The sequence below is a fragment of the Phyllopteryx taeniolatus genome, chromosome 6 (assembly GCF_024500385.1).
Source record: "Phyllopteryx taeniolatus isolate TA_2022b chromosome 6, UOR_Ptae_1.2, whole genome shotgun sequence".
Classification (NCBI taxonomy): Eukaryota; Metazoa; Chordata; class Actinopteri; order Syngnathiformes; family Syngnathidae; genus Phyllopteryx; species Phyllopteryx taeniolatus.
Genome location: NC_084507.1, coordinates 16537432 through 16558867, shown reverse-complemented (window position 1 = coordinate 16558867; position 21436 = coordinate 16537432). Strand labels below are relative to the sequence as shown.

Here is a 21436-nt window from a genome sequence, read left to right as displayed (position 1 = left end):
GGCTGGCTGGCTGGCTGAGAAACTGGTGGACAAGCAGGGTCATGCGCGGGGGAGGAGGCCGCCTCACTGCCTGCTCTTAAATGAATCACAGCTAGTTTGTTTCACCTTAGAGGAGACTGCTAAAAAACAATGGGGATGCAAAGTTATGCTGAATGGGTTTCGGTGATCTTCGTTTCAGTGATTGAATTTTATTATTATTATTTTTTAAGCAAGCTGGCAGCAAACGATTAAGATGGACGAAGCCCCATCCACCTCCCCTCTTTCCCACCCGGCCACTCCAAACCTTCCGCCAATCTACATCCCACCCTGCACCTCCCCTATACTCTGCTGTCTAGTACACACAGACAGGGGCCTTGTTCTCATCTTTTTATTCCCTCCTATCTTTGACCCCCCCACCCCCGTCCAGTGCTTTTGTTCGAGTGACAGTATTGGTGTATTCAAATCCTTGCCCTGCCCCCGCTGGACTCCAGGCCTTGCTGTTTATGGCAGGAACAACATGGTGGCTAGCGAGAAAAAAATAGCCTGACGTGGTCTGTCAACATGGCTGCAGCTGAGCTCATGCACTGCTGAAATGCCTGGATTTCATCTGAATGTTGTACACTAAGGAAGACCCAAAATACCCACTTTAGGAACGCAATGCCTCACTGGGACTCGAGCTTAGTGTCGAAATCTGGTACAAATCATTTGATGGGTTTGTAAAGTTGGTCTGTTTCTCACCTGGTTTGGTTTCAGTTAATCTAATATAACCAGAATATGTTGTAACAAATCGCTTGAGACCGCTCTTCTTTTTATTTGTTGTAACGATGTCAATGGGACTAAGGTTCAGCTTTGGGAGTAGTGAGTGAAACAGCGCTGAGGAGGACAAAATGTACCGAAGTTGGCCTTTTTTTGTAATTTAATTATATGGGCACTCTACCAGGCTACAATACCCCACTGCTGATTTCTTCAGCAAATCATCCTCTGCCATAAATTTGAGAAGACAAAACGCTAACGCTACATGCTAAAGCTGGCCGTATATGCCATGTCAATCGAGCTTTGATTGATTCGGCCGAATAATTTTTTTAATTTCAAATCATTTTGGACTTTGTTACTGGTGCTGATGTCCCTGCTGATACGATCTCTGGTCCAATACCTCTGGAATGCATAAAAAAAGAACATCCAAATTGTCTCAACGGTCATAATTTTTATTTATATAAAGGTATCCCATCATGATACCTTTTGATGTGGCTATAATCTAGTGCAGCAATAGTTTAAACCGAATGGATAAAATCTTTGTAGAGCATGCCAGTGGTGCAGCACAAACAAATTCCACTTAAATATCCCATCTTAAAAGTCCCATATTTTGATTATTTAGACTTCCATAGAGGGGCTCTCATAGTCTTAGTATAAAATTGCCAATTTCATTTTAAAAAACACCTTGGTTCTGTCATAGGAGTGTTCAGAAAAGGCTCCTCTCACAGCTACTTCTGTTTGACCCAGTTTTGTATCCGCTTTGTCCATATTTGGCTAAGACTGCCCCCTTTCCTCTTATTGGTTGCCTGCGTGTATATATTCTGTCATAGGATATATATATATATATATATATATATATATATATATATATATATATATATATATATATATATATATAGGTGGCACGGTGGGCGACTGGTTAGAGCATCAGCCTCACAGTTCTGAGGACCCGGGTTCAATCCCCGGCCCCGCCTGTGTGGAGTTTGCATGTTCTCTCCGGGCACTCCGCATATACATGTATATATACGTGTGTATATATACGTATATATATACATGTGTATATATACGTGTATATATATATACATGTGTATATATACGTGTATATATATATACATGTGTATATATACGTGTATATATATACATGTGTATATATACGTGTATATATATACGTATGTGTATATATATACGTATGTGTATATATATACGTATGTGTATATATATACACGTGTGTATATATACACGTGTGTATATATATATACGTATATATACACGTGTGTGCGCGCGTGTGTGCGCGCGCGCGTGTATATATACGCGTGTGTATATACGCGTGTGTGTATATACGCGTGTATATATACGCGTGTGTGTATATACGCGTGTGTGTATATACGCGTGTATATATACGCGTGTGTGTATATACGTGTGTATATATACGCGTGTGTGTATACGTGTGTATATATACGCGTGTGTGTATACGTGTGTATATATACGCGTGTGTGTATACGTATGTATATCTACGCGTGTGTGTATACGTATGTATATCTACGCGTGTGTGTATACGTATATATACGCGTGTGTGTATACACGTATATATACGCGTGTGTGTATACACGTATATATACGCGTGTGTGTATACACGTATATATACGCGTGTGTATACACGTATATATACGCGTGTGTGTATACACGTATATATACGCGTGTGTGTATACACGTATGTATATATACGCGTGTGTGTATACACGTATATATACGCGTGTGTGTATACACGTGTATATACGCGTGTGTGTATACACGTGTATATACGCGTGTGTGTGTATACACGTGTATATACGCGTGTGTGTATACACGTGTATATACGCGTGTGTGTATACACGTGTATATACGCGTGTGTGTATACACGTGTATATACGCGTGTGTGTATACACGTGTATATACGCGTGTGTGTATACACGTATATATACGCGTGTGTGTATACACGTATATATACGCGTGTGTGTATACACGTATATATACGCGTGTGTGTATACACGTATATATACGCGTGTGTGTATACACGTATATATACGCGTGTGTGTATACACGTATATATACGCGTGTGTGTATACACGTATATATACGCGTGTGTGTATACACGTATGTATATATACGCGTGTGTATACACGTATGTATATATACGCGTGTGTATACACGTATGTATATATACGCGTGTGTATACGCGTATGTATATATACACGCGTGTGTATACGCGTATGTATATATACGCGCGTGTACACGCGCGTGTACGCGCGCGTGTATATACGCGCGTGTACGCGCGCGTGTATATACGCGCGTGTACGCGCGCGTGTATATACGCGCGTGTATACACGCGCGTGTATATACGCGCGTGTATACGCGCGTGTGTGTACGCGCGTGTGTGTACGCGCGTGTGTGTACGCGCGTGTGTGTACGCGCGTGTGTGTACGCGCGTGTGTGTACGCGCGTGTGTGTACGCGCGTGTGTGTGTACGCGCGTGTGTGTACGCGCGTGTGTGTACGCGCGTGTGTATATACGCGCGTGTATATACGCGCGTGTGTATATACGCGCGTGTATATACGCGCGTGTGTGTATACGCGCGTGTGTGTATACGCGCGTGTGTATACGCGCGTGTGTATACGCGCGTGTATACGCGCGTGTGCATACGCGCGTGTGCATACGCGCGTGTGCATACGCGCGTGTACACGCGTGTGTATACGCGTATGTATATGTACGCGCGTGTATATACGCGTATGTATATGTACGCGTGTGTATATACGCGTATGTATATGTACGCGTGTGTATATGTACGCGTGTGTATATACGCGTATGTATATGTACGCGTGTGTATATACGCGTATGTGTATGTACGCGTGTGTATGTACGCGTGTGTATACGCGCGTGTATACGCGTGTGTGTGTATACGCGCGTGTGTATACGCGTGTGTGTGTATACGCGTGTGTGTATACATGCGTGTGTATATACGCACGCGTGTGTGTATACATGCGTGTGTATATACGCACGCGTGTGTATACATGCGTGTGTATATACGCACGGGTGTGTGTATACGCACACGTGTGTGTATATACGCACGCGTGTGTGTATACATGCGTGTGTATATACGCACGGGTGTGTGTATACGCACGGGTGTGTGTATACGCACGCGTGTGTGTATACGCACGCGTGTGTGTATACACGCGTGTGTGTATACACGCGCGTGTGTATACACGCGCGTGTGTATACACGCGCGTGTGTATACACGCGCGTGTGTATACGCGCGCGTGTGTATACGCGCGTGTGTGTATACGCGCGTGTGTATACGCGTGTGTGTGTATACGCGCGTGTGTGTATATACGCGTGTGTGTGTATATACGCGTGTGTGTATATACGTGTGTATATATACGTATGTATATATACGTGTGTATATATACGTGTGTTTATATATTTTTATTGGAATGCTGGAATGGATGATTGGCATTTCCATTCATTTCAGTGGGGAAAGATGATTTGAGATCCAAGTCTGGCCTTGCCAGTGGTCTTCAATCTCTCTTGTTTTTATTGTGGCCATTATTTCTTAGAATTCTCCAACCTTTTTCTGAAATTGCATGAATAGCTTTTGTAGTTCTGTTGTTTGTATCCTTGATGCTGTTGTGCTTGCATTATGAACTGTAACCATCTCCTTGCACGCTGAGCAATTCTGTGCGAATACTGTCACCCTGCCAAGCCTGCCGCCATTTATCATCACCGCAGCCCAGAATGAGCATTACGCTGGCTCTATTAAGAGGAATGTAATTGATGGATCACGATGAGTTTATCCTTTTTCCTGCCTAATAAAAGAAGGAACAGGCAAGCGCTTAGTATCTCATTAGCACACAGCTCGGCGAAGGATTTTAAATTTGTTTTAGTGCTAATGATTACGGTGGTTAGGCCTTATCATTTGGCCAGTCTAAATAAGCTGTCCTCCCCCATTCAGCTCTGGCCTGATAAATGTCAGTATTTTTGAAAAGGTCATGTGTGTGTTTGTGTATTTGCTGTTCTGGGTTAGGTTTTACTTGCAAATACCTTCAAAGAAATTAGCAGTTTTCTTTATTTTTTTTTAACCATACAATGGCTCAACTCTGGATGAAAAGCTGTTTTAATTACATGCATTGAAAGCATTTCAACAGCAGACACTTTTCGTTTTTTTATCCCCCCTTCTCTAATATGGATGGTTCACTGGCTGCAATGATGTACATGCTGGACGTCGTTCAGGCTTTTTGTACTCTTATATCTTGATAAACGAGCTGTCGTGAAAAGACTGCTTTGAGAACTTTTCATTACCAGTAACCTGAAACACAGAGAAAACATCAGACTTATTGTTGACTTGGGGAATATTATGAGACAGGAGATACAAAGCTGAAGAACAGGAGGGAAGGGCGTGAGGCGGACGGGGGTATCAATGAGCTTGTTGCGTTTTAGGTTGTGATGATGAAGCATGTTAGCGTGTTCTTCACTAAGTGGTGTGTGTGTGTGTGTGTGTGTGTTTGTGTGTGTGTGTGGGTTGGGGGTACTGTGTATCATAACCATCAGCAACCGTTATCTTGAACAGACATCACATCTGAGGAAGTCCTGTTTTAATCGCTTCCTCATAATGGAGTCCCTTTTAAGGATGCCATTCCCGTCACTTTCCTGTGACAAAGGGTTAACGTTTACATAAGAATGACTCGAAACCCTTGTCCTTGCTTGAAATTTGGTAGGCCAACTTCAAGGCCTAAAAACCCTACTTTGAAACCGGAACCCTAGTTTGAAACTATAGTTTGAAATCCTTATCCTAGTTTGAAACTCAGAAACTTAGTGTTGAAACCTTACTTTGAAACTAGGGATGCCTGATACCTGTGATACTTGTAACAATTATCCGACACCACCAGTCTGACAGTCCTTCCGGGTAGCAAGTGTGTGTGTGTGTGTGTGTGTGTGTGTGTGTGTGTGTCTGTGTCTGTGTCTGTGTCTGTGGTGTGCGTGTGGAGATCCTTTAAGGACACAGATGACAACACTTTTAGGCCATTGCACATTATGCTCTGCAAAATGCATGATGCACTCCTCGGACGGAGGCAGCTGCCGACCGCTGAGCATAGTTGATAATTCGGTGTTCATATTGGGATTTGTAATTTAACGTGTAATATGCTCATAATGGCTTTTGTTAATTGTTATGAGCCATAACTGTGATCTCTGTCACTTTTAAAATGACATTTTTCTTATTCCCCATTGTACTAATTTGCAGGTGCTTCATGTGTGGAGCTCATGAAACTGTTGTCTGTAACTCCAGGTGTCTCTGTGTCAGGTTCATTGTATTTTTGTTTACAATAGCAGTCACATAATAGCTGCATGAGGTGTGTTCAGGTACACTTTTTAAATGAAAGAGAATGCGTTTCCTTTTTTCTGTACAGTATTATAAAATGAATCACTAGGGGAATTAGCATTTGTAATGGAATGATTTAGTTAACACACAGGATACGATCACAGTCGTAATGATTAATTTAGTTTTGATTATAAAATACATTTTCATTATTGCTGGACATAACGGCGTTATCAAGTATCAGTACTCTGTATCAGCGAGTAATCAAAAGAAAAAAGTGATAATGTTGCAAGCCTAGCTAAGCCAGGCTTGAAACACTAATTTGTTCCCTAAAATTGAAACCCTCACCCTGGAATCAAATCCTTATTTGAAAACTCAACTGAGGCTTACAACCCTAACTTGAAACCTCAACCCTGTCCGTTTTTAGTAGGAATAGGCCTTTGACTAAATTTCCTTGATTTATGGTGAAAAGCCTCTGGAATTTTTTGAAAATTCAGCCCCCAAAGCCAGTTTGAATTAGCAGCATGAAATTTGGTGGGCATATCTATCATGAATAGACACACAACAAAATCTCAAGAACTCTCTGAAAAGACGCAAGAAGTCTGAAATTTTGTTTTGAAACAGCCGGTTTAAGGTCATTTGACCAGTTCTTTTGGTCCTTCAAACGTGAACTTATCCTAGAGATTTTGTACTATTGCTACCAAATTTGACCACATGTATTAGATGGGTAACGCAAAATTGTCGTCATTGCATGTGGGGTCGAAGCCTGGCAGCGAAGCTTGATGAATTGCCATAAAACACAAACTCCAATATCTCTGCTCCACAAGCCTGACAAAAAGTCTGAGATTCATTGGTGGATGAAAGTCTGTTTTTTCCCTTCATTGCTGCAAGACTTGATTAATTAGCAAACCATTCCACATAATTGACAACTGTGAGCGATCAGTTAATTGATTATGGTGCCTATCGTTAATTTTTAGTTAAAACGATCTCGTGTAAATAGTGAAACTGAACGGATAACGCAGCTCCATGTCGGAACACCCACCCTACTGCTTTGCTGCTGACTCGCTGAGGTCATACTGAGAGCCCACGACCGGGATGGTTGTGTCTGGGTCAAAGGGGGTATCCAGACTGCTGGAGTTGTTCCCGTCTGATCCAAAATAAAATAAGCCAAAAGCCGGCCCTAACAAGTAGTGCCAAAAGTCTTTGAGAATTGGCCGGTTGAGGTATTTCCAATAACACAACTCTGCAATGTTTTTGGAAGAGCTTCATTATATCAGTATGCATGAGAGTCTTTCTTAATGTACCCGAACCAGCCTCGATTCGTCATAATCAATGGTTTTAAGACTGTACTATTAGCTTGAGTAGTATGTCAGCAGCTTATCTTGCACGAAAATGTTAAGGCTTTTTTTTTTTTTTTTTTTTTTTGTCCCACACACATTTCCACACCATTAGCTGAGACACCCTCTGCCAAATGTGCAATTCCTTATGTCGAACCGACCTCACAGTCCCGAATAAAGTGAAGAACAAGCTTTAATTTCCATTGGAAAAACAGCCAACCCCCCTTTTAATGAATTAGACCTCAGGGACGCGTTTCCCTGTGACCCTGCAGGAGTAAAAGCGTCAGAGAAGTGGGGGTTGAGGATGTCGACATTTTAAAATCCCCCACTGCAGCATCTTGGCAGAGGGGATGAAGTAGGATTTGGAACACCGGTGCGAGTGAGCCAAGCGAGGAGGCTGCGAATGATCAGCTCATTTGTAATTTAGTCGCACCTCCCCTCTGCACGTCTCACCCTTAAAGCATGAGACTCATATTTAATAGTTCAAGAACCATCCATTGTCAACTGTGTGAAGGACTGCGAGCGTTAACCTTTCTCCCTTTTATTACTGCCTGCAGCCTGGTCAGTTCTCTCATGCTCTGTTCCCTCCCTCCATCCCAACGTCTGTCTTTGTCACATTCTTTCATTTCACAAATCTCCTCCATGGAGCTCGCTGCACAACTGTATGGAATTAAGCACCAAGGCCGTTGACATTGTCCTCAATATACCCCCCTGCTTTTTATTTTTTATGCACCCATATGCCCATATGTCCTGCTTCTCATTAGCAGTCACCTTTAATGTGTCTAAATGTAGTCGGCGTGGTGGAAGATGGTTTGCGTTATTGATCTGGTATTGAATGGTGGATGATGCAGTGCCCTTATGTGATATTGAAAACATTTAAAGGCAGCGCCATGGAACATCTTTCCATCACCTTCCCTAGGACCTCTTTGCACAAAACATGTTTTTGATACTGTATGCATTCTCTTGGCATGGGAATAACAATCACTTCATTTGACTGCTAAGAATCCTGTCGAGTTTGTGGAATTGCCCCAATACCTGATTCATCAACATCAGGTATTGAGGTAAAATAGAGTCCACTGCTGAATCATACATCCATTTTCTATCGTGCTTGTCCTCATTAGTATTGCGGCTGTCTTAAGGTGAAAGACTGGGTACACCCTGGACAGGTTGCCAGTCAATTGCAGGGCTCATACAGACAAACAACCATTCACACACCCTATCACACACTATCACACCAATGGACATAATCTTCAATTAACCCCACTTAGAAATTCTGGATAGGGAAGACTGCTGGTTTGAAAGAGGTGTAAGAGAAGCCATCTATGTCCAATGAAAAAAGCCATCTCTAAACAGAGCAGGAGGTTTGAGACATCACCTATCATCTGCATATAACTGTCCTGACATTGCTCCCTCCAAAGGTCGTCCCATTCAACGCGAAGAATGGCCCGAGAACGAACTGATTTGCAACGAGAGACGTATGGATGGCCAACCACACGGGCAACAAAAATAACCTATTGTTGACAGCCCCTAAGGAACACACCCTCAAGGCATAAATGTGGAGACTCCATGCCTAAAATTGAACTGAAGTAGCCCTTTCAGGGCTATACACTAACTTTTGCACCAGCTCATGATTTCGTCACAGCCGTTTATGGTCATACATGATGAAACTTGTCTGGAATGCTTAGCACGCAGCAAAACATCGTGCCAATTGCAAAATGTTTTATTTGAACATTTGTATAACATTTGTGTATGAACCGTAGTTCAAACAACAACACCTTTACATTAATAATAATAATAATCTAAACTGTACATGAAATTCACTTTTTAAATGGGGATATCCTAATAATACCACTTATCGCGCATCCACCATAACGTTTTTTATATATAAAAAAAACAAAAACAAAAACGCTGCAATTGTTTTTTGTTTCTCATTTTTTTCTGAACAATACATACATACTGTTTTTAAAGACCTTAGCCACTGGCCACATGCTGTTAAAAAAGTAGTTGTTAGCTCAAAGTTAAAAAAAGAAAATATTTTTTTGAAGGTATTTCAATTCAGCTAGTGTTGAGTACATGGCACAAGATTGTTACTTTGTTTTAAGTTAATCAAACGCATCTTTTACAGTGTGGGTAGTGAGACTCGGGACGCGACGCGATGGGGTGACTGTGTGTCCAATTTCCACTGAGAGTAGGAATTTATAAAGCTTGTGACATGTAAGGCCAGAGTTGCATGCTCCCAGCGCTTCTCAGCCTTACAAATGTACAACAAAACGTGTAATTATACAGGTAGTGTTTATATAGTTCCGTGTCAGCCTTGTAATATTTGTCTGCCTTGCCGAGTTGGAGATCTGACTTCAGGAAGAGCGGCTGATTTAAAAACAAATAAATAAATAAATAAATAAATAAAAAATAAATAAAGAAAAAAAAAGAAAAAAAAATAATAAAAAATAATATTAAAAAAAATGGGGTGGACGGATCGATGTCATGAACTGTGAGTACCAGTACTATCTGCGCCCTTTTAAGCGGCACAGGAGACTGCGAGGCTCGTTCTCGCCGTGGTGAGGGGGGCTGAACACAGATCCCTGATTTTGGATTAAAGGTGAAACATCTTCAACACACAAGCACAGTCCAGTTGCCCTGATTCAACCTTTGCAGTTTACCAGGACCTGGATGACAGAGAATCTACACAGACAAAGCACTTGGATCTTTATGAAATGTGGTAGCAAGCCAGATTAGTAGGGATGAAATGATTAGTCGAATAACTTATATATATATATATATTATAATAATTCAACTACAAAAAAAGTAAATGCGAAATCTCTGCCTTGAAGCTTTGCAGGGATATTTTTTTACGTGGCCTAATGTTACTGCAGACCACTTCGTGTAGAAAAAAGTTGGGGCGATGGGGCTGAGCCAGAAGGAAACAGTCTGTAAAAGGTAGAGAATTTCTGAACTTTAGGATTACATGGTACAAGGTGCTTTTATTGTCAATTCTTCAATATGCGTAACATATTGGAGGGTTGAAATTACGGTACTCAAGGGCCCGCGGTGCTACAAAGACGTTAGAAAAATAAACATCAATATGAAAAGTTAAATAAAACTATGGTATATACAGAATAAAAAGTATTAATTGAATGGGCAAATATCAAAGATCAGTTGACGTGTGCAACATAGGGTCAGAGAACCAAGGCAAATAAGACGTATATAAATTAGATGACAAAACCCCAATGCTGCTAAAGTGTCTGGTGCGACCCTGAGTCGTGTGTGTGTGCGTGTGTGTGTGTGCCTTTTTCACATAAAAAGTGTCTATACAATAGCTACGGCAAAGCACAATTTGCTTATACAACAGCATGTCTACGCTCTCCGACATAAGCTAACGTAATCATCGTTGGATAATTTAATGTACTGTAGCCTAACACCCCTAATTAGGGCATATTGTAATGTCTCCGCAGATGTTTGTGTGTTGAGTGCTCCCAGTGCTTCCCAGCCTTACAAACGTACAACAAACCGTAACTATACAAGTTGTTTTACGTAAGAAGCAGATAGCATGAATTCCATGTAGGCCTTGTGAGATTCATCTTCCTTGGGAAGTTGCAGGTCAGACTTCAGGAAGAGGGGGTGATTAAAAAGTGAAGGGGATGGATCGGTGTCATGAATCTGAGGGGGTACCAGTACCATCTACACCAGAGGTGCTCAATGCGTCAATCGCGATCGACCAGTCGACCGCGAAGGTAGTATTGGTAGATCGCATGACATCGCGTGACATTAAAAAAAAAAAAGACATCAGCCTATCATCCATCCCGTTGCTTGATTGATATACATATATAATCGATGATATCTGAATTTTTCTGACACTGAGGTCACGCCGCTAAAAGGGAACTGCAGATGCACAAACAATGGCGCCAAGTGTGTCAAAACTAACAAGCTAGTCAGTGAGTTACCTCCAATTTTTATCTCTCTGTGTTTTCTCTTAAACTTAAGAAAGGGTATAAAAATGAGTGGGGGAGCTGGACCAAGTAAGGAGACAAAAACTTACCACGGAATGGGACGAGGAGCATTATTTCACAATGACATTTTCGAAATGCGTATGCCTCATCTGCCAGTCTGCCATCGCATTACCAAAGAACGGAAATGTGGCATTTTAGGACTGTGCATGGAAAATACGACACTGACTACGCATCCCTGGCTGATTCACTTCAGTGCAAGTCATCGGAGTCCATCCATCCATTTCAACACCGCTTATCCTGGTTAGGGGACGCTGGAGCCTATCCTGAACTGGTCGCCAGTCAGTCGGAGGGCATATATAGACACGGACAACCATTCACACTCATATTCACATTCACACCGTCACTGAGTGGGAACTGAACCCACGCTGCCCGCACCAAAGTCAGGCGAGTGTACCACTACACCATCAGTGACTCAGTCATCGGAGTAAACTCAGGTAATGACAAAAAAATTTACATTGTTAATTATGTTGTGCAAGTTTGGCTCGTGCGGTGATGCAAGGTACATCAATATACATTGGTGCTGATCTGTGTCGGCGGCCCAGAATTTTAGCTCAGAATCAGAATCATCTTTTTTTTCCAAGTATGTCCAAAACACACATGGAATTTGTCTCCGGTAGTTGGAGCCGCTCTAGTACAACAGACAGTCAATTTACAGAACACTTTGGAGACATAAAGACATTGACAAAAAACAACAACAAACAATAATTGTGCAAAAAGATGCAGAGTCCTCTAGCACTTAGAGCAGTTCCAATGGCTAATATCGCAATAGTCCGGTGCAATGACCATTGTGCAAAGGGTACTGAGACTTCAAGGAGTGTATGCGGTTTAAAGTGACGAGTAGTGCGATAATCTGGGACAATGGTTGTGCAAATGTGACAGATACTCCTCAATCAGTGTGCAAATGGAGCAGATGCTACTCTGGCATGAGTGGCCACTATATGCAAATAGTGCAGCACGGCGAGACAACTACAGTGAGTGCACGAGTAATACATAAATGGCCCCACAGAAATGTGACAACGAACTCGAGTCAAAAAATTGCCAGCTTGTTGTAATGGAATTATAAATGAGCTGTTTAAGAAGTTGATTGCAAGAGGGAAGAAGCTGTTGGAATGTCTACTAGTTCTAGTTTGCATTGATCGGTAGCGCCTACCTGAGGGAAGGAGCTGGAAGAGCCGGTGACCGGGGTGGGGAGGGTCCGAGAGGATTTTACACGCACTTGTCTTAGTTCTGGCAGCGTGCAAGTCCTCAAGGGTGGGTAGGGGGGTACCGACAATCCTTTCAGCAGTCCGTTGCAGTCGGAGTTTGTCCTTTTTTGTAGCAGCACCAAACCAGACTGTGATGGAAGAACGCAGGACTGATTCGATGACCGCTGTGTAGAACTGTCTCAGCAGCTCCGGTGGCAGGCCGTGCTTTCTCAGAAGCCGCAGGAAGTACATCCTCTGCTGGGCCTTTTTGAGGACGGAGTTGATGTTGGTCGCCCACTTCAGGTCCTGGGAGCGCTCTGCACTCTCAAACTGGCGACTTGGTCGCGGCCCCCACCCTCCAAAAAAAAAGGTAGGTCGCGGGAGGTTGGCTGCTTGAAAAGTAGATCTTGGGGCAAAAAAGTTTGGGCATTCCTGACCTACACCCTTGTCAGCGACGCCTCCTCTCCCGACGACTGAGTGGGCCGCTCCGTGAGCACAGTTTCTCCAGCCCACGCAAGGCTCGCTCTCAGCGGTTGTGAATGCGCACGCCTGTTTGCCGTTCATTTAATGAGACGGCACCCTCTCTACAAAAGAGGAGAGCATGCAGGTGGAGGAGATTGACTAATACAGTAAAAAAAGACCACGTCTTTTAACCACGTCTTATATAGTGAGCCCGTGTTATAGGGAGCATTAATACATGCACTTGTGCAAGTGCGACCAGATGAAATTTTTAATCGCGCACACTGAAAAAAGGGTCACATATACGACCATTTTGGTCGCAGTCTCGAGCCCTGACACCAAGCCAGGCCCTGCCTTTTAAAGCCACAGACACTCAGTCACAAATAATAGTGTAGGATGTGAGGATGGTTACCCTAAGTGGACAAAAATAAACTTCACTTCTCACATGCACGTTATTGTTTTGTATGTTGGTATTGTTGTTTGATAATGCAAAATATTTTTTGCATCCCATTAATCAATGGAATAATCGGTAGAATTTAGTTTTTCTAAAAAGAATCAATAGCTTGGAGCCCTTTCTACTTCTCTGCTTAATATGTAGCATGGAAACAGGACTTCAGAACATTCACAGAAACCCTCCCACGAAGAATTAATCTGTTAATTGATAGTTTCCCCCAATAATCAATGGAGGAAATTCTGTCAAATACCTATCCCTTGTTCTAGCACAACACTAATATATTGTTGCTTCCCACTGTGGACATATATTTTCATTTTTCTTCTTCAGGGTAAACTCTTCTAGCAAAATATTACATTTCAAACACCCCATGCACGTTTTATTTTTTTAATTTTTATTTTTTGTGTGTCAGCTTCAGCACTGGAGACGTAAATCTTTTTTTTGTCCCATCCTTTTGGTGTGCATTGATGATTATTAAATGTTTTTAAAACGTTGAAGTGGACAGAACTCTGTCTAAACAAGGACTTGTAATTGTTCGTTTCAGCTTGTAACAATTTCTATCATGGTAAAATGACACAAAGCTGACTATATCCTCAAAGCATCACGGAGTCTGCATAATTCATGGTCTATTGGCGACATGGTTTTCTTGCATTAAGCTGACTTGGTTCAGCAAAAATCTACCTTTCATGTTACCCGTACTTTTAAACTTTACATTGATTATCTTTTGGCTGTCAGCACTTGGTTTGCAAAAAGAAAAGAAAAACTGTGATCATCTTTCATTGTTCAGCATTGTTCTTCAAAAGAAAGAAGTACAAGTTTTGATGGAGATACTCTATAAGATGCTTTGATAAAACAAAGTTGCATTTATTGAGAACACAGAGAGTCATTGTTCAGTCACAAAGTGGACTTGCAAGGTTTTCTTCACACAGTGACAGTTGCAAACTTTGAAACTTAAAGAACCAGTTTGACCAGTTGGTTTGCTCTCCTGATATTTTATCAGCATTGGTACTTTTCAGCCACAACCTAACCTGGTTTAGCAACCACGAGAAACACTTGACTTGTGACTGGTCTATTCATGTTATACCATTTGGGGCCAATCAAGCCATCAACTAGAAGTAAAGTGAAGAAGTGAGTATACAGAGCTGGCTTGATCAGCAGTCTGGTTGCTGAAAGCCATTTGAGAGGTGATTTAAAACATCCTCACAGTACAGAAAAAGACGTGTGCTTCTTTTTATGAAGGAGCAAGACTGATCTCTTCAGGGGCCGCTGTTTTCGATGTCTTATCTGGTGAAAGGATGCAGACACTGTCCAGCCTTTCACAGTCTTATCACTCTGAAGCCTGGCAAGATCTCATACCTGCATTCTTCCCAATCGAGCCGCCTCGCAAGGTTACAGCAAATAATTTATGGAACACATAAAACGATCTGACTTTGGCACTGAGCTCTATTTTAGTTGGCATATTTTGTCCCTTTTTTCTCCCCTCTTGTGAACATGTCAACAGCATCACAGCAGCCAGACTAAGCTCAACTAATAATACACACATGTGCAGCATCTTCATCACATCAGTCGTTGACAAGGTCATGTCAGAATTCACGCTCACCGGGGGCTGGAGGGCATGCTGGCTGTGGAGCAGGAAATGGATTTTGGTGTGAGTGGGGGCTCGTCCAGGTCTCTGGATGTTGTCATGCACGCTAAAAAAAACTTCCCTACGCGACCTACTGCTTCCAATACACGCTTGCCCCGGCAGTGATCCCTGGAGATGGCGAATGTAAAACTACACCCAGTCTTAAAAAAGAAAACATGGTTTCCTTCAACAATGTGAAACCTCAACAATCACACACAATCTGTTCTGAAGTTGGTCTAATTTCCCAAAATGTTTTCCCATTGGCAATGATGTACAGTAACATGAATTCACAACACATTTATCAATGTTTAGGCAATGTAACCACTGTAACATTAAAATAGTGAAACTATTCACCCTTTATTCACTGCAATACAGTGATTGCTGTTTATCGCGGGATATACGTTCCAGACCCTTGGCATTTAATAATGTTAAAAATGTTAGTGCCGAGGGACCGGTGTTAGCTCCGTCCAATACTCCACAGCCTTGCTCCATGCGCAGCACGGAGCGGACAACAGAGACACTTAAGGGAAAGTAAAATTTATGTTCGCGAACTGAGGATCTCAACGGCTCGCTCCACAACAGTGACGTCATTTAAGACATCAGTGCCTTGCTCAGAGTTGTTCTGTGTGTGTGTGTGTGTTAGTCCCCACATAAAACACCCATGTGAAAGTTAACTGTTTAAGCGTAACCTCAGCGGCACACGTTATTCACCCAGTAGTTGATTACAGCGAACGTATTTGATTGACAAGTGAAGGGCACGTCTCCAGCGCCTTCAGTGGACCAACTGCACAGGCCTGCAGCTCGAGGGTGGGCCTTATTTTTCATGATTTCTGAGGCATAAATAAGCCAATGATTTTATCGTTTATTATGATAGTTTTTGGGAAAATATATCCATCCAGCCATCCATTTTCTTTCGCTTATCCAAGGTCGGGGCAGTAGCTTTAGGAGGGAAGCCCAGACTTCCCTCTCCCCAGCCACTTCATGCAGCTCTTCCGGGGGTATCCCGAGGCCTTCGCAGGCAGGCCGTGAGACATAGTCTCTCCAGCGTGTCCTGGATCGTCCCCGGTGGTGTCTCCTCCTGGTGGGACACGCCCCGGAACACCTCACCAGGGAGGCGTCCAGGAGGCATCCTAATCAGATGCCCCAGCCACGTCATCTGGCTCCTCTCAATGCGAAGGAGCAGTGGCTTGACTCTGAGCCCTCGCTAACAAGACCCCGAGATACTTGAACTCCTCCACTTGGATCTCATTCCCGACCTGGAGAGGGCACTCCACCCTTTTCTGACTTTCCTTTACTGTATATACTTGTGTCCTGTATACTGAGTGTCTTCAAAAGTATTCTCTATTCAGGTCATGTATTCTAATCAGTCAAGTCAAACCAACATTACAGAAATAATGGGCGCTAACTTACGACATAACGCTGGCATGTTTCCGTACAACTGTTAGTGCTCGCACTAGCTTGCTAGGCTACATAACATTTTGTTCCACCCCCAAGGCCCGCAGTTACCGAGTCGTGTGCCTGAACCAAGAAAGGGGAGGGGTAGGGGTGGCTGTAGCTCGGGAGCCAACGGCAAGCTCAAAGAACCAAGAGGAGTGGAACCAAGAGAGCAGGCTGGCAGCGGGATTCAGGGGTTAAATACCCCGGGGGCGTGTCGAAGAGGATCGAGGACCAGACAAGACCACACCCATCAGCTTGAATCTAGTTTACAATTTGGACCCATAAAATGGTTTTGAAGTCATAGTGTTCCCTCGTTTTTCACTGTTAATGGGGACCAGAACCCCCCGCAAAAGGTGAAAAACCGCAAAGTAGGATTTGCTTAACTAATCAAAAAAATTATCGCTTAAACAAAAAAGGTTATTGCGAACACAACAGCGTGGATGAGACTGGCGAGACACAACAATGGAAGATGCTGGGTGAGGCTGCAATGATGCGCAGCCAATCAGCTTACGGGATAAATCCACTCGTGCTCTCATTGGTCGATGTCACGCCGGGAACCAATCACGCGCCTTGTATGAGTGCCCTTACAGTACAGTTCAGTTCAGTTTATTTTTGAAAGGGGACAATGCAATTTCATAAAACACATGAAGTACACATGGTTAAAAAAGCCAGAATTAGCCAGAAGGCTAGTTTTCATCTGTAGTCCCCTGGCCATGATGTAAAAAAGCAGTAAAATACATCTACAAGACAATATAATACAGGATACATAATCAAACTATACTATTAAGAGAGAATAAAACCATAATTTTTTTGATCATAACAAAAAGACAACATAACAAACTTGTCTTTTAGTGTTGGGAGCTATAGGTGTTAACTAGCCACATTTTCAGTTTTTTTGTGTAAAGGCATGTAAAGGCATGTACAAAACCTCTCAGTCAACTTATCTCTTTGTTTGGCATGCAGGGAAACCTTCTCTCGCGTGCATCAACATGAAAGAACGCGTCTTTCCGCAATATGGCTGCATATATGACTGTATTTTTAATTTTTTAAAATTTTCAAATTTTTTTTATGAATATTTTGGAAAAACCAGCAAAGCACTGAAGCCGCAAAACGTGACGTGCGAAGTGGTGAGGGAACATTGTATAGTAATATAAAATACTCCCAACTTTCTACTCTTTACTCACAGGTCAAGCATATAGAATGATGGTTTAAACTTTAGTCTTTGCAAATCAACTGGTTATGGTTCAAAACACTTTTCATAGTGCTTGGAGTTTCAAATCAGGACAAAGAGTTCTCAAAATCTGTTGTCAGTTCAAACGAAGCAAAGGACTCTTTTATGACTGTAAACCAAGATTTCGAGGGGACCTGATAATTAATTTAGGGTCCAGCAGGCGTCTTCTAGTGACTGTCGCAAACAGCAGGGCCGCAGGGAAGAATGCAGTTTATCAAGCTGTGGGGGAGTCACTATGACACACCAGGTTGTGGGAAGCATGTCTGCTTCACCACCAGCAAACGTTTCCCCCATTTTGTTCTTATAATACACACGACTCGATCCATTGTTGTTGTCGTCGCCATGGTGGTAACGAGTGTAGCCGCTCGCGTTTGAGTTGACAAGCTAAAGTCTAGTGATCGTAAAGATCAGATATTTACAGTACTATGTCGAAAACACATAACAAGGCTAAAAATAAACTAGCTTTTGGATTCAAATATACTGTACACGATGGTGACGCGGAGTAAATGTCTTTTGCCCACGCAGGCACAGGGAGAACAGGCAAACTCCACACAGGCGGGGCCGGGATTTGAACCCTGCTCCTCAGAACTGTGAGGCAGATGTGCTAAGCAGTCCACTACCGTGCCGCCGGACAATATATCGTCCTAAAAAATGTATTGTGACAGGCCTACTTGTGATGTTTTTATAGGCATAGATCATTTTCCACTTCAAACTATGTGAGTGCCAGAATGCATGTCATGGAAACAATGAGTCCCAACCCGGCAACAATGACCCCCTGCAACTTATCACGGAATATAGATACATCCTACGCGATATCATGGTCCTTTCTTCGCAGTCCTGCCTTTTTATTACAGGTGTTACTTTTTTTTTTCCCATTTTCTTTTTTTTCTTTTTTTTTTATACTGTTTGTAGAATATTTTTTGTTATTGATTGCTCTTGTTCTCTCTCAGTATATTATGTGTTTAAGCCTGTCATGATAGCAAATGTTTTTAGGACAATATATTTTCCCAAAATTATCACAACAAATGATGGTATCGTTGTTTATTATGCCACTGATGTTAGCGCATAATAATTCAAGTACATGCTTTTAAGAACAATTCACTTTTAATTCTAATTGTAAGAATAATGAACATTGACATTGTTATGTAGAACAATAAAATATCTTGGATTAAAAAAAATGTAAATAAAACAGTTCACAAAAATTGCACCTCAACAAATATTAAAATTTGGCACAGAGGTGTGAACGGTCATTATTGCCTTAACAGGCAATATACTACCAATCAGGTTTCCAGTTGGTTAAGAAAAAGTGCCAAGTAGCAACATTAATGTCAACACAAGTAGATCAAGGCAACCTGTTTTTATTCAAGATTTGTACTACTTTTTATGTCTGCAGCCTTACTTTAAACGCTGCTTTGTCAACATGTTCAATGGCTACAGCTCTTATAATAGTAACACTACACTGTATATAATGTGAGCATACGTGCGCCATATTCATGTTTGTATTTGCATTGTCGGGCAGAGGGTTCCATAATTGCAAGCTGATGGGAAATGGGAGATGTCCCACTGTGTTTTTCGTTCCCAGCTGAAGAAATTGGGTGGGATGGTTGTGTTTAAAATTGATTTTGTCACGTTGAGGTTTTAAGTTGTTTTCTTTGTTGCGACGTCATACAAATTCGACATACCAGCTCGTTGGTATTAGCGGGATGGCCACGTTCATCTGGCTTGAATCCAAAATGTTCCCACATCGTTGCGGTGGCGTTAGGCTTTGGAACTAATATCATTTATGCCGCTCAATTTTCTGTAACTGCAGCTGCCGGCTCCACGTCAGAAAACTTAGCTTCGTGCCCACATAATAAACGTGTGCCTGCGCGCACACACTCATGCAGACACGGTACACGGCCAATCAGACGGAGTGTCCCCGCTCTTCAAAATCTCTAATTGGTTTAGAGACAACAATGAAACCCATCGTGTGTCTTCTTTCAAATGACTGGGCACCTCTACACACCAGACTTTACACCCATCTGATTGGGCTGATCGGTATCTGCCAATAATTTTCATTTTATGGTGATTGGCTTTGTCATAAATCGCCGATCCGATCAATGAGGTCATTGATCTGCGCCGCAACATTCCGCGTCGCCATCGTTCACAGTATAGTTGAACCCAAAAGCTAGTTTATTTTTAGCCTTGTCGCGTGTCTTTTGACGTAGTACTATAAATATCTGACCGCCAATAAAGGTTTTTTTTTAAATTATTTTTATTTTTTGTATTTTTTTTTTTTTTTATGTCGGCGGTGTGGGACAGACAACACGTCTGAGACAGACAACATGTAATGCCCGGATCAGACTACAAGACACATTTGCTCTTTCACGATTGCACGATGTCAGACTACTGCAATAAAATCTTGTATTCCGATACCACCGCATTCCGTTTTTTTACGATCACTGGGCTTTAGCTTGTCAACTCAACTCAGTGGAAGAGCATTTAATGTCTGCCTATCACTGTACGTCGCTTGCATAGATATAGCGGCTGCAATAAGTATTTAACACGTCACAATTTTTCTCATTAAATATATTTCAAAATTTGCTATTGACATGAAAATTTCACCAGCTGTTGGGAATAGCCCAAATAATCCATACATGGAAAGAAAGTAGAAGAAATAAGCTCAGTAATTAAGTTGTGTGTAATAATGTGAAATGACACAGGGAAAAAGTCTTAAACGCCAACTGGTATTTATTTTATACATTGTACAAAATCCTTTGTTTGCAATGACAGCTTCAAGACGCCTCCTGTATGGAGAAACTAGTCTCATGCATTGCTCTGGTGTGATTTTGGCCCATTCCTCCACACAAGCAGTCTTCAAATCTTAAAGGTTGCAGTTCTTTCCATAGATTTTTGATTGGATTCAAGTCAGGTGATTGACTGGGCCATTCTCGCAGCTTTATTTTTTTTCTTTGAAACCAATTGAGACTTTCCTTGGCAGCATGTTTTGGATGATTATCCTGCTGAAATGTCCATATGTTTTCATTATCCTCGTAGATGGCAGCAGATTTTTGTCAAGAATGTCTCAGTACATTTGCCTGTTCATCCTTCCTTCAATAATGTGAAGTTTACCAGTACCATTTGTTGAAAATCAGCCCCACACCATCATGTTCCCATGACACACATCACTGTTATGGTGTTTTTTGGGTGATTTGCAGTGCCATTTCTCCTCCAAACGTGGTGTGCATTATGGCATCCAAACAGTTAAATTTTTCTCCCCAGTATTTAACTGGCTAGTCCAAATGTTGTTCAGCAAACTTTAAACAACACTTTTTGAAGCTCTCCACAGGTGGTCCTTGGCACTTGGACAACTCTTCTGATTATTATTTGCACTCCTCTGTCAGAAATCTTGCGAGGAGCACCTGATCGAGGCAAATTTATGGTGGTATGATTGGCTTTCCACTTGCGTATTATGGCCCCAACCGTGCTCACTGGAATGTTCAGAAGCCTGTAACCAATGCCATTGTTATGTCTTGCAACAATTAGTTTGTGATGGTCTTGAGACAGCTCTCTGCTCTCCCCCATCATGAGATGTGTCTTGACTCACACCTTGACACCTTGAGATGTGTCTTGACTCACACCTTGACA

At 42.2% G+C, this 21436-nt stretch overlaps 2 protein-coding genes across 3 annotated transcripts in view; one reads left to right on the top strand and one right to left on the bottom strand.

The window, feature by feature from the left end:
- The window catches only part of si:ch73-22o12.1 (nectin-2), a 177162-nt gene that overhangs the window by 7943 nt on the left and 147783 nt on the right, over nucleotides 1-21436 (top strand). The gene's annotated exons all lie outside the window — the stretch shown is intronic.
- Nucleotides 1900-4096, bottom strand: LOC133479398 (putative uncharacterized protein FLJ46204; the record flags this gene model as incomplete). The annotated part of the gene is made up of 2 exons (XM_061776370.1): nucleotides 1900-2100; nucleotides 4052-4096. Coding segments are annotated over 2 exons (246 nt in total), but the record flags the coding sequence as incomplete, so codon positions are not given.